The sequence below is a fragment of the Aricia agestis genome, chromosome Z (genome assembly GCF_905147365.1).
Source record: "Aricia agestis chromosome Z, ilAriAges1.1, whole genome shotgun sequence".
Classification (NCBI taxonomy): domain Eukaryota; kingdom Metazoa; phylum Arthropoda; class Insecta; order Lepidoptera; family Lycaenidae; genus Aricia; species Aricia agestis.
This window is the reverse complement of record NC_056428.1, coordinates 17,193,460-17,210,270: the sequence shown is the minus strand read 5'-3', so window position 1 is coordinate 17,210,270 and position 16,811 is coordinate 17,193,460. Positions and strand designations below refer to the sequence as shown.

Genomic DNA, 16,811 nt, shown 5'->3' with positions numbered 1-16,811 from the left:
GATTGCCGGGACAGCTAGTATATATATTTATAATCGTCAAGACTTAATTAATATTTACAATATACTTGTTGTGGATTTAATACAACCATGGCACTATTTACAATAAAACGTTAACAAAAATAAAAAAGGGGCGCCTGAGGCTGAAGAATTCTCGCCTAGAACATTGTCAATATTGTTTAAGCGTGGTAAGTCTAGTAGTGATAAAGCCTACGCCTGATCTAGTTTCCTTCTTTATATTTTTTGTGAAAAAAAAATAGCGCATCTGATAGTCTGTACGTTAAGACTTAAGGCTCATAATCAGTAAATTAAAATCTTTCGATCGACTAGTGAGTTACTAGGAAGGAACCAAGAAGTAGGCTCTTAAATCTATTTGATATATATCCACTTTTGGGTATTAGCTTGAAAGCCTTAAAAGTTAATTTTCCAAATTAACATGTCATTTCATGCCATCACATTGTACGTTTATTAACTCGCCATCACATTGTACGTTTATTAACTCGTGGTCGCAGTACAAGCCGGTTAGTATTGAATATAATTGGCTCGTCTAGGCCTCGGTAGTGCCTGCCGTTTATTTAAGTATTTAATAGTACTTACATGTATTTTCTTGTTACACGATAAAATAACATTGACTTTAGTTACTTACAACACTGACTCAATTATCTTAATAATAATAACCAGCTGCGCTTTGGCATGGTTACTAAGTATACGTGTTCGCGTTGCCTCGCGTTAACAAAGAATGAGGCACGCCGGAACGCCGTGTGATCTAGCGAGCGTGTAATTTTTCAACTTACCTACATAAATCTTTAAAAAAAACGCGTATGCCAAGCAGATATACATAGGTACTACTGGTTAATTATATATCGAAGAATGAAGCGAAGAAATATAATATATTGTCGCCTGTGAACCCGAAAATGCGTGACCATTTTTGATCTGTGCGTGTGCTAGTGATGTATATTTTACTATCGATAGTATAGTATTTTGCTATCGATAGTTTAGTCCGTTCGAGTTATTTTACCTGAGTTTCTATAAGAAATAAATAATATGCAACTTTGACAGATTTTGTATTTCAAATTAGGTATGATAAATTTTAATTGGCAATAAAGGTGACGATTGAAAAGTAGATACACATTTTCGTTTGGAATGATTTTTCAATCGTCATTCGTCGGATATGTTATGACTTATGACTTATGACATGAGGTTCTTATAGGGGTAAATAATATACACATAACACATTATAAAGTTACTTATTTATTACTCAGGTAAAATCTATCTGGTAAATCAGCCCTTACATTGCTTTATTGAAAGTAAACGTTGAAAGTATAGTGCGTCAAGAATGTCTAGGAGGCGAAACTTTTTTTTTAAGCAATAGCAATACTCTTTTGACATTTGTTGTATCAATACTCTATGACATAAAATTTACAAAACAAAGATTTTCAATTTGCTTAAATTTAGTTTTACAATGTGAAAACTACATGTTACTGTAATTAATATTAATAATTAAAGTGAAAGACGTGTCATAGTGCTGAAAATTTGAAGATTTTCATTGAAGAAAAATAGTAATACGTGAAAATATCACTGAAATTCTGGCGTCCACATTTCAGATTCTGATCGCACAATCGCCACAGTAGCAGGTAATTAAGCGTTTGTTTTATCAATTTTATATGTTTATTTTATTGTCACTTATTGTATAATGCAATTCTAAGTAGCCTGAGTAAGTATTATGTGGTATAATAAAACAACAATTTTACTTAAACCTTTTGTTTACGTAAACAATGAACTGTCAAAGAAATCTATCATATAACGCGCCTAACAATGATTGATATTTTGACTTAGGTGCTTTGCGTTTTTAGACGTAGGTATATAAAATTCTCGTGTCACAGTGAATGTGCTTAAGTCCTTTAACACTTTGATGCAGCGTATATAATATTATAATTATTACGTTTTATGTTTACAGGTAGCAGAAAAAGCGTTTAACGAAATAACCGAAATGACTGGGAAAATTTACGCTATCATTTTGATACACTGAAAATAAATACAAGAAGTTGGAATTAACGCTTTATTAGGATATCCTAAATTCAATATTGAAGAGCTGATTAATGAAGATGAAAGTGCCTCTTCACTGTGACACCACTGCAGCTGTAACTACATGTACCTAGAAAGTGGCGATGTTTCTGTTTCCAGCTACATTGTAGAATATTATTTGGATGATCATATTTTATTAAAATAACAAAACCCTGTTTTTCACTTATTTATTTTTTGTATTTTCTTAAATAAGTAGTTCCATAATAAAAAAGGAGTGAGCTTCTCTCAGCTCTCACTGGTCATCAAAGTAGCTCTGCAGGTCTCAGGGAGAGGGTACTTAAATAACAGGTGTTATAAATTCATAATAATATGTAGCACTAGTGACTAGATGTCCCGGTGAACTTCGTGTCACTTATAAACCTTCCCTGGACGTCCAGGAATATTTTAAGACTAAAATTAGCCACATCAATTCAACAGTTTAATCGAGTTATTGCATTTTTTATATAGTCCGTCAAGAAAGTGAAGAAATTAAAAAGTGGTAACATCGTAGTGTCATTTCTTTTTAGGGTTCCGTACCCAAAGGGTAAAAACGGAACCCGATTCGATTTCTGTCCGTCTGTCTCCAGGCTGTAACTCAAGAACGGTAATAGCTAGAGAGTTGAAATTTTCACAGACTATGTATTTCTGTTGCCGCTATAACAACAAATACTAAAAACAAAATAAATAAAATATTTAAGGGGGGCTCCGATACAACAAACATAATTTTTCAAACATCTTTTGCTCGGTAACAATGATGACAACAATTAGGTAGGCACTTGAAATTTTCACAAAGGCCATACTTATATGTGTTATTTAATCATTTTTAATAATAATAATTATATATAAAATAAAAATTTAAGGGTGCTCCCATACAAAAACATAATTTTGGCTGATTTTTGCTCTATAACGGTACGAACCCTTCGTGCGCTAGTCCGACTCGCACTTGATCGATTATTTCTTAGATTGATTTGAAAGGGATGACACTACGATGTTGCCACTTTTTTATTTATTCACTTTCTTGACAGAGACAGACTATGACATATACAAAGATTCTAATAGGTACTTTACATAGATTAGATTGTTTCTTGTAATGTCGTAAATTAAACACACAATATAACTACATCATAATTATTTAAAATTTTCTTAACTACATAATATATATAAATCATAATATTTACAACGTGTTTTTATACTGTATTTAATATAAAGTATCAAAATCTTTTATAGTGACTGGATACAGTGTGGCCATAAGAGGCCACAAAGAAAACAAGTGGCGACTCTATTAATGTCGTGACTTTTTTGACGGGCTATAAACAACACACATAGTACATTATATTTTATTCTTAAATTAAATACATATCATAAAACATAATTCCATTTGGAATCTCGAAATCGACTCCAACGATTTTCATGAAATTTAGTATATAGGGGGTTTCGGGGGCGATAAATCGATCTAGCCAGGAATCGTTTTTAGAAAATGTCATTTTATTCGTGTTTTATCGAATACCAAGCAAAGCTCGGTCAAACAGTTATTAAAAATAACAAACAAATTTAACAATATATTGGAAATACCGAAAGGCAATGATATTCTACTTGTACAGATCTGTTACGTTCATACCAATGATATTCTACTTATACAGACCTGTTACGTCCATACTATTTTCCGGCTTAAATCTCTTCCGAACAATTTTCAAATTCAAAATTGCAAACATTGACAAATTTGACAGATAAGTGAAACAAAAGATACGAAAAACCATTTACGTAAAAGAGACAGTTCAATTTTTAAACGTCGAATCGTATTGCTGTCTCTTTCTTCGCCTGAGCTATGACGAAAATTCGATTTTTTCCAGATTGTTCGAAAAAATAATTGAAAATGTAAATAAACAAGGTATTTATTGCAATCAAGACATGTGGTAAGAGATTCCATGTGTTTTGTTTTCTTTTGAGTCATAATTGGTGCATTTTCGAAACACGCACGACATCATTTTCAATTTATTTAGGTAATACAAGACGCGGCACGTTCGTGACTGCGCTCGATGCAGACTTAACAACAGACGGCCCAATTGGGCTGTATTTGAATCTTCACAACGCGCGCGGTAGTAACATATCTGCTTTGAGTTTTTCATCATTAGTTCGTACTATTTTCCGGCTTAAATCTCTTCCGAACAACATTGACAAATTTGACAGATAAGTGAAACAAAAGATACGAAATGCCATTTACATAAAAGAGACAGACTAAATAAAAGACGACCCATTTGGGTCGTATTCGAAGCTTCACAACGCGCGCGGTAGTAACATATCTGCTTTGAGTTTTTTATTATTATATCATTGCCGAAAGGGCATAAAAACGATTGACGACCTGTCAAATAAAAGTTGTTACAATTTTCATTAGACTGCCTCTCTCTTTTCGTATTGTTATAATTCCATAAAGGATTTTCTTCTCTCTCGCACTCTTTGTTGGTCTATGCATTATAAGTTTATGGCATTTACACATTCGCGTTCGCCATTCGCCTCGTCATTCGACGTTGATTCGACGAAACATTCGTATACGAAATACGAATGCTGTCGCGAACTTTGTCGCGAACTATCGTTCACTGTTCACACATTCCTGGGGTGATTCATTTTGACATTTGCACATGAACATGGAGGACGTGTTCATATTATGATAGCAATGTTGAATGAAAAATATGAAATTTATTATTATAGCGATATTTTGGGTTCCAAATGCGCTATTCCTTTTTGTAAAAATCTAGGAATTCTAAAATTCGCCTTTTACTCCACTCCATTTTTATTACATAATAATTATACTACTAAAATATACTAATAATAATATTTATTAAAAACCAAAATATATTTCCTTATTATATTAGCCAAACTGCATAGTAGTTTGTCGGCGGGCTACGCGCTCATAAATACTAAGAAACAAATAAAAGATTATATTTTGTTGTTAAAGTACAATAAGTATTAACTTATTATACTTTAACAACAAAATATAATCTTTTTGTATATGTTTTATATCTTAAATTATGACTTACTAGCTATATAAAAACACGAATAAAATGACATTTTATAAAAATGATTCCTAGCTAGATTGATTTATCGCCCCCGAAACCCCCTATATTCATGAAAATCGTTGGAGCCGATTCCGAGTGTAAATGACGACTAAACGAGTGTAATAACTAATAACATTGTACTAACCATAGACTTATAATATATACTGTCGTATAGACGACCTGACAACCCGAAAATGCGTGACCATTTTCGATCTGTCAATATGTGCGTGTGCTAGTGATGTACATTTTACTATCGATAGTATGGTATTTTGCTATCGATAGTATAATATAAAATAAATGTAAAAATACTGTGGCCGGTCCGCCATTTTATGTTCCGGTTCTCCGAGGTACTGTCAAAGTGTCGTATTATAGGGATGTCGAAATTGAAAGAATATATCGATATATCGATACATCGATATTTGAAAAAATATCAATATCGGTCTCGATATATCGCGAAAAAAATATCGATATATCGATATGTCAGTCAAATTTTTCGACCAATTTGATTTTTTTTTTTAATTAATTTATAGTCCGTCAAAAAAAAGAAGAAATTAAAAAACAATGTCCTTGGATCGGTATGTTTAAGTATATTTTTACTAAATTTTTTGTCTTTTACTGATCGATGGTTTGACTTCGTATGTGCTAATTTAGTTAATAATTAGACAATAAATAAGATTTGTGATAGAATAGAATATAACATGGCTTGATTTAAATACTTAAAACAAAATAAATTAAATATTTAAGGGAGCCCCAAAATAAACGTGATTTTTTTGCTATTTTTTGCTTGATATCAATAATGGCAAAAGGTAGGCACTTGAAATGTTCACAAAATACTAAGTTGTATACATACTTTAATAATAATAATAACTGATGGTAAAATTAAAATAAACTGTTAACCCTTCGTGCGCGAGTACAACTCGTATTTGTCCGATTTTTTGGTAATTTTTGCCCGATATCAATAATGGCAACTTAAATAATAAATAATAATTAATTAACTTAAAATAAATTAAATAGTTTTATTAAAATTAAGGAGGCTCCTATACAAAAAAAAAAAACATATTTGCCTATTTTGTCTCTATGTACAAAATAAGCAAATATGTATATGTATACTTAGAGACTAAATAGGCAAAAATGATTTTTTTTATAGAATATAAAAAAATCATTTTTGATATCAATATAATATATAATATAACAGGACGCTCACTTATAACATCTTAGTTTATCGATATCCTCGACAAATATCAACCGAGTGTTCCATCACTATAGACCGCCATGTTTAGTTCTTGGCAATATGGCGCCGGCCACACTTTTTTGTAGTTATGACACTTCCATCTGTTTCCTTATTCATTGTTTTTTCGGCGCTGTTTTTATCGTGTAGGTTGTAAATAATTAAAATAAATAATCATTGCGTTACGCAGTGCTTACGTAATATCTTATCATTCACATTGAAATTCATTTCGGCTTCAACTCTAGTACAAAGTGGTCGTACGCGAAAATGTCAACAGCCGGTAAAGTAATCAGGTGCAAGGCCGCAGTAGCATGGGAGGCCGGAAAACCACTATCAATTGAAGAGATCGAAGTGGACCCACCCAAAGCGGGCGAAGTCCGTGTAAAGATTCTCGCTACCGGCGTTTGCCACACCGACGCTTACACGTTATCCGGAAAGGACCCCGAGGGCGTATTCCCGGTCGTCCTCGGTCACGAAGGAGGCGGCATCGTCGAGAGCGTCGGAGAAGGTGTAACAACCGTGAAGCCAGGTGACCACGTCCTACCCCTTTATGTGCCGCAATGCAACACATGCAAATTCTGCCTCAGCCCAAAAACTAACCTGTGCCAAAAAGTCCGTGTCACCCAAGGTCAGGGAGTCATGCCCGACGGTACGAGGAGATTCCGTTGCAAGGGTCAGGAACTGTACCACTTCATGGGATGTTCGACTTTCAGTGAATACACAGTTGTTCTAGAAATTTCTCTGTGCAAAGTCGCCGATGCCGCTCCCCTGGACAAGATCTGCTTGCTCGGCTGCGGCGTCACCACCGGCTACGGAGCCGCGCTAAATACTGCCAAGGTGGAGTCCGGCTCAAACTGTGCTGTATTCGGCCTTGGAGCTGTCGGTCTTGCAGTAGGTTTGGGTTGCAAAGTTGCAGGTGCTAAACGCATCATCGGTATCGATATCAATCCCGATAAGTTTGAAGTTGCTAAGAGCTTTGGATTCACCGAGTTTGTTAACCCCAAGGACTACGACAAACCAATCCAGCAGGTTCTGGTTGACATGACCGATGGAGGACTGGACTACACCTTCGAGTGCATCGGTAATGTGAACATCATGAGGTCTGCCCTTGAAGCCTGCCACAAAGGATGGGGAGTGTCTGTTGTTATCGGAGTGGCCGGTGCAGGCGAGGAAATTAGCACTAGGCCCTTCCAGCTGGTGACTGGCAGAGTTTGGAAGGGAACAGCCTTTGGTGGTTACAAGAGCAGAGATAGTGTACCCAAGCTAGTGGAAGACTACCTCAGCAACAAACTGCCTTTGGACCAGTTTGTCACCCACAAAGTACCTCTTAAGGATATCAACGAAGCCTTCCATTTGATGCACATTGGCAAGGCCATCCGTGCCGTTGTTGACCTGTAAACATTTTCTAAGCATTTATTTTTGTTAACAAGTGTTACTAGCTTTTGTAATAAATACTATTTGTGGTAATAACTTGTGCTCTTCTTTAATTTTTCCTTAATTTAACCCATCAATCGTGGGAAAACGAGACACAACAGATATTCTATTGTTTCGTTCACCTGTGAGCGTATGGGGCTTGATGAATTAAGATAGAAATGATTTGACTAGATTATGTAACAAGTTATTTGCAAAAGAATTTAGGTAACTGATAATATGTAAAGGTTATTATAATTTATCATTGCAAGGTCAAGAATTACTGATAAATCAATTGTTTGTTAAATGATATTGGTTACATTATTATTCATAAATTGTCAGCATTACAATACCAAATCTGTTGCTAGTTAAAATTTTCCACTAGGTACTTACTATAAATATGTTTTTGTAAGGCTAAAAGTGAAGGTCATATTAACTCACAAATCACAATGGTTGATAAACATATTTGTAGTTGGGTATTATGTTTGTATTAACAACAAATAAAAGACGTGTGTAATAGAATATTGCTACTTGCATGGGGGGAGTGCTTGTAGGGCTAGTATTCACTTTGATTAGTGCTAGTGCAGGTAGTTATAAATTAGTGATTATGAGAAAACAAAGAACTTGCACAATCGCCTCTAGTCCACCGACGCTGCGAACTGCGAAACAGGAATAGAGCGAGATATAATATCCTACTTCCTACTATCCTACTAATATTATAAAGGCGAAAGTTTGTTTGGATGTATGGATGTGTGGATGTATGGGTGTATGGATGTGTGGATGTATGGGTGTATGGATGTGTGGATGTATGGATGTTTGTTACTCTTTCACGCAAAAACTACTGTACGGATTTTAATGAAACTTTATAATAATATACATCAGAATAACACAGGCTACAATTTTAACCGACTTTCAAAATAGGGGAAGTGTTATGTTTGTTTTCTCATGTTCAACGATTATTCCGCCGTTGGTTAACCGATTTTCAAAATTTTTCTTTTGGTATATAAGGTATCATCCTAATTTGGTATTATATTCACAAAAGTGGTGATCCTATGAAGTATCCATAAGTAATCGAGGGAACTCCTCAAAATTTATAGGGAAACATGTGGTGAGGGAACTCCTAATTCTTTATAGATACAAGTTTGGGAGTTTCGGCGTTGTTTTAAGAACTATGCAAGACTAATACGACCGAAGAAACTCAGGAAAATGTGGGAAAAACGGGGGAAATATTAGAAATTAAGAACAATTGGAGCAATTTTTATGGCACTATTTGGCACAGATATAGAGTAGACCAAGTGAAAGGAGTAGGGACATAAGCTATTTTTTATGGGAAAATGCACGGTTTCCGCAAAATCTCTAATTTACGCGGGCGAAGCCGCGCGGGATATCTAGTCTATACTAACATTATAATTGGGAAGAGTTTGTTTGTTTGTTTGAACACGCTAATCTCAGGAACTACTGGTCCGATTTGAAAAATTCTTTCAGTGTTAGATAGCCCATTTATCGAGGAAGGCTAGGAGCTATATTTTATCACGCTAATACTAATAGGAGCGAAGAAATAGAGGAAAGTTAGGAAAAAACGGGAGGAATTATTTGAAATGGCTTATTTGAACGCGCTCTCCGATCTCCGAGAAGGAGCTACTGGTCCGATTTGCAAAATTCTTTCAGTGTTAGATAATCCATTTATTGAGAAATGCTATAAGCTATATTTTATCACGCTAAGATTAATGGAAGCGAAGAAATAGATAAAAATGTGGAAAAATTTGGGAAATTATTTGAAAGGGCTTATTTGGACGCGCTAATCTCAGGAACTACTGGTCCGATTTGAAAAATTGTTTCAGTTTTATTTAGAAAGGCTATAGGCTATATTTTATCACGCTAAGTGTTGAGGACAGCGGTCTCGCACCCAAAAAAACACATAGTGAGTGTATACAAACTCGTTAACAGTGAAATATGACAATAAACTCAGTGCAAAATAAGTGTTTTTAAAAATAAACTTTAGAAGTGAACTGTGATAAATCTGTGGCTCGCTAAGAGGTAAAAAGTTGTTATTTTAATAAAATAGAACGTTAACTTATAAGTATCAGAAAATTAGTGTCTGAAATATAAATAGTTTGGAAAATATTAGGAAAAATGTGCTAAAAAACTATGTAAATTGTATTAACTTTTATCTTCGCCTAGCTGTAACTGTGTTAAATATAAGTGTTAATATTTAGAATAAGTTGATTATTGTGGAACGATAAATAAAGAATTTCCCGAAATGCGTTTCAATTACCTTGGCTCATGGCAAAATAGGGAAAATAGGGAAAATAGCCGCTTCCGATAGTGAAAATAAGACTGAAGAGACGTACGAATCGGAGCGGCTCTCTCTACGGCATTGCCGCGGGCGGGTACCCCGGAGGGGGCTTCTATACGGCATTGCCGCGGTCGGGTACCTCAGAGGGGCTTTCTATATGGCATTGCCTTGAGCCGGGTAAGCGAGACGGATTTCGGGGCCTATGTTCTCCTCGACGACTCGTGTGTTTTATTTACGCCCCCGCTCAGCAAGATATACCGGTGTAGCCTTGGAATCTTCGAGTCCGATCCGAGCCAGCGACGAAACCTATGGGCGAATACTGTCCCAAACAGTGAAGTGGTCCTTTGCGAGCCGGATTTGAAGACAGTGAAGCGGTCCTTTGCGCGCCGGATCGAAGACGACACTTAGAAGAATTTCAACAGTCAACTGGAAGAAAAATTTTGGAAGACCGGACTCGAAGAAGATTGGACTCGGAGATACAAGACAACACCGCTGGAGGGGAAGCAAGGATTCGTAGATTTTTCGTCACAAAACCTACTGAAGATCCTTGAATATAGAAGATTCAACATAGAAGATTCAATATAGAAGATTCAGAATAGAAGATTCAACATAGAAGATTCAATATAGAAGATTCAGAATAGAAGATTCAACTTAGAAGATTAAACATAGAAGAATTAACTTAATTTCAAGATGGTCGTCACGAGGAGTCAGAGCGGGGCGGAGGAGAACCAGCCACCGAAAGTATTTTCGGATCCGCCCAGGTCGCCGTCTGCAGCCGCAACCAGCCAGCCACCGACCGGGGGAAGGGCGGATCCGCCTCAAACTGCGTTGAAACCGAAGCCGGGCGCCAGCAAGACACCCGCGCCATCGGGAGTACCTGTAGCCAGGAAGAAGGCTATTTCAATAAGGTCGCGTCGATCGACAGCAAGTGTCGTCGCGCGCATCCGATATGAGGCGGAAGAGAAACTTGCCGCACTCCGTAAGAAGGAACTGCAGATCGAAGCAGAACTTATCAAGAAGAAGCTCATCGCTGATGTCGCCACTGCCGAGGAAACCAGCGATCCAGACGATGACGAGCCTTCAGAGCAGGTGGAGCAACGGGTCCGAGCCTGGCTAAGCGAACAAGGTCCTGACAACGAAGAGACGGCCAAGGAACGGGTCGTGCCAGAGGAAGAAGGAGACGCGCCGAAGCCAGAAGACATACCACCTGCGGGAGAGAGACGCGAGCCGCAGAGATTGAGGTTCGAGCGGCCGATACAAAGCCGCATTCGCTCACCTACACCTCCTGCAGCCGAGATCAACGGGGTGGAACAGCTTGTCGACACTCTAGACAAGCTGTTGAACCAACGACAGCCGCGCCATCAGACGGAGTTGCCCATATTCACGGGCTCTCCTTCGGAATGGCTGCCGTTCAAAGCAGCCATGGAAGATACCACCACATTCTACAAGCTCAAGCCGATCGAGAACCTGGCGCGCCTGAGAAGCTGTCTCCGGGGGGAAGCTCGAGAAGCAGTGGCGCCATTGCTGAGCATCGCAACACCACCCGAACAGATCATGAAGACTTTGGAGCAATGCTTCGGCCGGCCCGAGGTGATGGTCGACCGCATGATGGAAGATTTAAAGAAGCTTCCGAGGCTCGGAGGCTCGGCGGCAGAGCTCAACCACTTCGCGGTGAAGATTCAGAACATGGTGGCCATCCTGAGGAAGTTAAAGCACGGGTACCTCTTCAATCCGTTGCTTGTGAGAGACATCCTGGAGAAGCTCAGCCCGTACGAGAAGAGCAAATGGTACGACTACGCAGAAGAGACATCGCACTACCGGAACGAGCCCGATGTCGTCCTTCTCTCTGAATTCCTAATGAGAGAAGCGGACAGAGCACTGCGCTACGGATTCACCACGGCTCCGGCTTCGAGAAAAGAAACATCGCGTCCACCTCCCAACAAGAACGAAGTTAGACCGAGAAGACCAGTCTTCGCGATATCAGAAGAGGGCCGAGGCAAGCCGAGCCACAGCCAGCCAGAGAGAATGCGCGAAGAACAAACGAAGTGTCCGATATGCACCGACCACCACGCTCTGTTTCGCTGCGCTGCTTTCAAGAAACTGAGTGTGCAAAAGAGATGGGACACAGTCAAGCAAGAGGGGCTGTGTTTCCTGTGCCTATCGAGCCGACACAGAAGATACAACTGCAAAGCGAAGCAGTGCGGTATGCAGGGATGCAAGCGGCCTCACCACCCACTACTACACGAGGAGAGGTCCGGCGGCGCTCCACCGATCGAGGACGCCGTAATCACCGCGTCGGTTGCCTCCGACCGCGCGGTGAAGCTGAAGATGAGAAGAATTCAAGTCGTTGGGCCACGGGGCGAAGCCGACATCTTCGCGCTGTTCGACGAGGGCTCGACGGTGACTCTGCCGGATGAAGACGTCGCTGAGGCTATATATTTATTGGAGGGGCCCGATCTACTGACATCCCTACCGAGGATACTGTTCCGGTTCAGGGAGGAAGCCGTGGCCGTGAAAGCAGACATAGAAGAAATGTTCCTTCGCGTGAAGATCAGGAGGGAGGACTAACCGGCGCAGATGTTCCTGTGGAGGGAGGGCCGAGAGGAGCCGCCCTCCAAGTACAAGATGGTGGTCATGATATTTGGGGCATTGTGTTCACCGTACCTGGCACACTTAGTACGGAATCGAAATGCAGAGGAACACGCGGTATCGTGCCCAGAAGCCTATCGCGCCATCACCGAGGCACATGGACGATTATGTGGACAGCTATCCAGACTATGAGAAGGCCAAGCAAGTCGTGGAACAAGTGGACCGGGTGCACAAGATGGGCGGATTCCACTTGCGGGGATGGACGAGCAACGACCGACGAGCGCTGACGGGCTACCGGTGGACCGCCTGGCTGATGATGTGGCGCGGCCTGTCACTAAGGATGAACAGAAGACCCTGGGGATACTGTGGGATTCTCGAGGGGACACGTTGAAATTCAACACATCTCTATCAAGAGTCCCTAAAGAGGTCCGAGAGCTACAGCGCGCACCTACCAAGAGAGAGGCCCTTAGCACGGTGATGAGCATCTACGATCCGCTGGGGCTACTGAGCTGCTACACCATCACCGCCAAAGTTATCCTGCAAGGTCTGTGGCGTCAGAAGCTGGATTGGGACGAGCCGCTGCCGGCGGAGTCAGCCGAAGACTTCACTCGATGGCTGAGAGACATGGAGCACATCAGCCACCTCGAGCTATCCCGGAGCTACAACGGGGGGAGCTCCACAAGAAACCGGCAGCTGCACGTGTTCTGTGACGCGAGCAAAGACGCGTACGCGGCGGCCGTCTACTGGAGGCTGGAGCAAGAAGATGGAGAAATTCGAGTAATGCTAGCCGCAGCCAAGGCTAAGGTGGCGCCACTGAAGACACAGACGATACCACGACTAGAGCTACAAGCCGCTCTGGTCGGAGCGAGGCTCGGGAACGCCGTCACAGCGGAACACAGATGGAAGACAGATGCGATTTTCTACTGGACCGACGCTCAGGTAGTTCTGTGGTGGATACAGAACGGAAGCAGGAAATATACGCCATACGTCGTACACCGATTGGGAGAGATCGCCGAGCTGACATCCGTACACCAGTGGAGGTAGGTGAGCACCAAGAATAATATCGCTGACATGGCCACCCGAACGGGCTATGTCACATAAAGCGAAGAGGATCCGTGGTTCAATGGACCAGACTTCCTGCGTAGGCCTGTGAACGAGTGGCCCACGGAGAGTCCCGTTCAAGCCGAGGACCTAGAGGAGCACGTCGCCTTCCAGACCACGGAGGCGAGCGAAGTAGACTGTCTGCCAGACGTGAGCCGCTTTTCAAAGTACGAGCGCCTCGTGAGATGTACGGCGATGGTTCTACTATTCATTGAGAAGTGTCGTGATCGCCGGGCCAGTCTCGACGTGCGGCACCTGGAGAAGGCGGAGGTATTATGGTACCGAAAATCACAACACGATAGCTTCGCACGGGAAATAGAGAAGATGAAAAACGGAGGGACGGCGCCGAGATGGAGCTCCTTGTACCGGCTCAACCCGGTGTACAGAGACGGCTTGCTCACGCTGGACGGGAGGATCAGAGCAGCGCAGGTGCCGGATGAAATGAAGAACCCAGTTATCCTGGACGGAAGACACCCGTTCACGAGGCTGCTGGTGGCCAGGGAGCATGCCAGAGCCGGACATGGGAGCCGCGAGAGAGTAGTGAACGATCTAAGACAGAAATTCTGGATCCTGAAGCTACGGCCGACGGTGCGGAGCATCATACACAACTGCGCCTTCTGTCGGATGAGGAGGGCGCGCCCGAAAATCCCGCAACCTGGAGACCTGCCACCAGAGCGTCTGGGGGCGTTCCAGAGACCATTTTCCTACTGTGGTCTCGATTGTTTCGGCCCAATGATCGTTACCATCGGCCGGCGTCATGAGAAGAGATGGGGAGCGCTGTTTACCTGTTTGACGACGCGAGCGGTCCACCTGGAACTGGTGGCCACGCTGTCAACCGATTCAGCATTGATGGCAATGAGAAGAATGGCCGCACGGCGGGGATGGCCGGCGGTCATGTACAGCGACAATGGGACGAACTTCAGAGGCGCGGACGTCGAGCTGCAACGAGCGTACGCCGAGTGGGCGCCGGCTATGACCGAGCTGGGCCTCACACACCGCATGAAATGGAAGTTCACTCCGCCAGGGGCGCCGAACCAAGGGGGCGCCTGGGAGAGACTGGTGAGGTCGGTAAAAACCGCCCTACTCACCACACTGAACGAGAAATCACCGAAGGAGGAGGTGCTCCAGACCCTGATGACCGAGGCGGAATACTCCGTGAACGCTCGACCGCTCGTTCACGTTTCCGTGGACCCCGACGATCCAGAGGCGATCACACCTAACCATTTCCTCATAGGGTCATCTACTGGTCAACCATACGTCGGGCCGTGCGAGCTGGCCGACAAGAAGACGTGGTGGGTCGCGCAGGCCTTGGCGGACGAGTTCTGGAGGCGATGGGTGAGGGAGTATCTCCCGACGCTCACGCCCCGTGGCGGGGCCCCGAGGAGCGGCCGCAACCTGGCCTCAGGGGACTTGGTGATCGTCGTCGACCCCGCGCTGCCGCGTAATACGTGGCCGCGAGGAGTCGTACACCGTGTCTACCCGGGCCCGGACGGACGAGTGCGTTGCGCGGACGTGCGCACGCGTAGTGGAGTGTTCCGCAGACCAACATCAAAGCTGGCGGTGATAGAAGAATCGCCGCCGGAGGAGCAGATAGCGCCGGGAGAGGGCGCAGCGGCGGGCCGAGTCGGCCCGCAGTCGCCAGAACGAGTCGCGACGGGCTCAGCCAGCTCGTGCTCAGCCGGGCAGTCAGCGGCGGGCCGAGTCAGCCCGCAGTCGCCAGAACGAGTCGCGACGAGCTCAGCCAGCTCGTGCTCAGCCGGGCAGTCAGCGGCGGGCCGAGTCAGCCCGCAGTCGCCAGAACGAGTCGCGACGAGCTCAGCCAGCTCGTGCTCAGCCGGGCAGTCAGCGGCGGGCCGAGTCAGCCCGCAGTCGCCAGAACGAGTCGCGACGAGCTCAGCCAGCTCGTGCTCAGCCGGGCAGTCAGCGGCGGGCCGAGTCAGCCCGCAGTCGCCGGAACGAGTTGCGAGGAGCTCAGCCAGCTCGCGCTCAGCCGGGCAGTCAGCAGCGAGACCGGCGAGCCCGCAGTCACCGGAGAAGGCTGCGTAGACCCTGGCTACTGCGCCGGGGGGAGGATGTTGAGGACAGCGGTCTCGCACCCAAAAAAACACATAGTGAGTGTATACAAACTCGTTAACAGTGAAATATGACAATAAACTCAGTGCAAAATAAGTGTTTTTAAAAATAAACTTTAGAAGTGAACTGTGATAAATCTGTGGCTCCCTAAGAGGTAAAAAGTTGTTATTTTAATAAAATAGAACGTTAACTAATAAGTATCAGAAAATTAGTGTCTGAAATATAAATAGTTTGGAAAATATTAGGAAAAATGTGCTAAAAAACTATGTAAATTGTATTAACTTTTATCTTCGCCTAGCTGTAACTGTGTTAAATATAAGTGTTAATATTTAGAATAAGTTGATTATTGTGGAACGATAAATAAAGAATTTCCCGAAATGCGTTTCAATTACCTTGGCTCATGGCAAAATAGGGAAAATAGGGAAAATAGCCGCTTCCGATAGTGAAAATAAGACTGACGAGACGTACGAATCGGAGCGGCTCTCTCTACGGCATTGCCGCGGGCGGGTACCCCGGAGGGGGCTTTCTATATGGCATTGCCTTGAGCCGGGTAAGCGAGACGGATTTCGGGGCCTATGTTCTCCTCGACGACTCGTGTGTTTTATTTACGCCCCCGCTCAGCAAGATATACCGGTGTAGCCTTGGAATCTTCGAGTCCGATCCGAGCCAGCGACGAAACCCATGGGCGAATACTGTCCCAAACACTAAGACTAATAGGAGCGAAGAAATAGAGGAAAATGTGGAAAAAAACGGGGGAAATTATTTGAAAGAGCTTATCTCACGAACTACTGGAGCAATTTTTCTGTTATTTGGCACAGGTAAGAAGTGGACCACGTGAAGGATCATAGGCTATTTTTTATGGACTAATTTGTCGGTCAAATATCTAATTTACGTGGGTGAAGCTGCGCGGAACGTTATATTTCGCGTGGTCACGACATCACGCGTAAACGGCTGAACCCATTTTGCTGAAATTCGGTATAATGATATTTTCAGTCCCGAA

The 16,811-nt window shown here is 42.9% G+C and overlaps 2 protein-coding genes across 2 annotated transcripts; both read left to right on the top strand.

The window, feature by feature from the left end:
- Positions 1-6,457: 6,457 nt before the first annotated feature.
- LOC121739111 (alcohol dehydrogenase class-3) lies at positions 6,458-7,816 on the top strand. The gene has a single exon (XM_042131438.1). The coding sequence runs from the start codon at positions 6,610-6,612 to the stop codon at positions 7,738-7,740; it is 1,131 nt and encodes a 376-aa protein (XP_041987372.1). The 5' UTR covers positions 6,458-6,609; the 3' UTR covers positions 7,741-7,816.
- A 5,079-nt stretch (positions 7,817-12,895) lies between these two features.
- LOC121738360 lies at positions 12,896-16,261 on the top strand. Its single transcript, XM_042130349.1, has 4 exons — positions 12,896-13,677; positions 13,783-15,432; positions 15,491-15,666; positions 15,725-16,261. Exons 1-4 carry the CDS (start codon positions 12,896-12,898, stop codon positions 15,883-15,885), a joined length of 2,769 nt encoding a protein of 922 aa, XP_041986283.1. The 3' UTR covers positions 15,886-16,261.
- Positions 16,262-16,811: the final 550 nt, after the last annotated feature.

Excerpts from the sequence above, each read along its gene's own strand:
- LOC121738360 (XM_042130349.1), top strand. The coding sequence starts at position 12,896 with ATGGACGAGCAACGACCGACGAGCGCTGACGGGCTACCGGTGGACCGC. Across the intron at positions 13,678-13,782 it reads ACATCCGTACACCAGTGGAG|GCCTGTGAACGAGTGGCCCA; the intron begins GTAGGTGAGCAC and ends CTTCCTGCGTAG. Across the intron at positions 15,667-15,724 it reads TCAGCCGGGCAGTCAGCGGC|TCAGCCGGGCAGTCAGCAGC; the intron begins GGGCCGAGTCAG and ends GCCAGCTCGCGC.
- LOC121739111 (XM_042131438.1), top strand. The coding sequence starts at position 6,610 with ATGTCAACAGCCGGTAAAGTAATCAGGTGCAAGGCCGCAGTAGCATGG.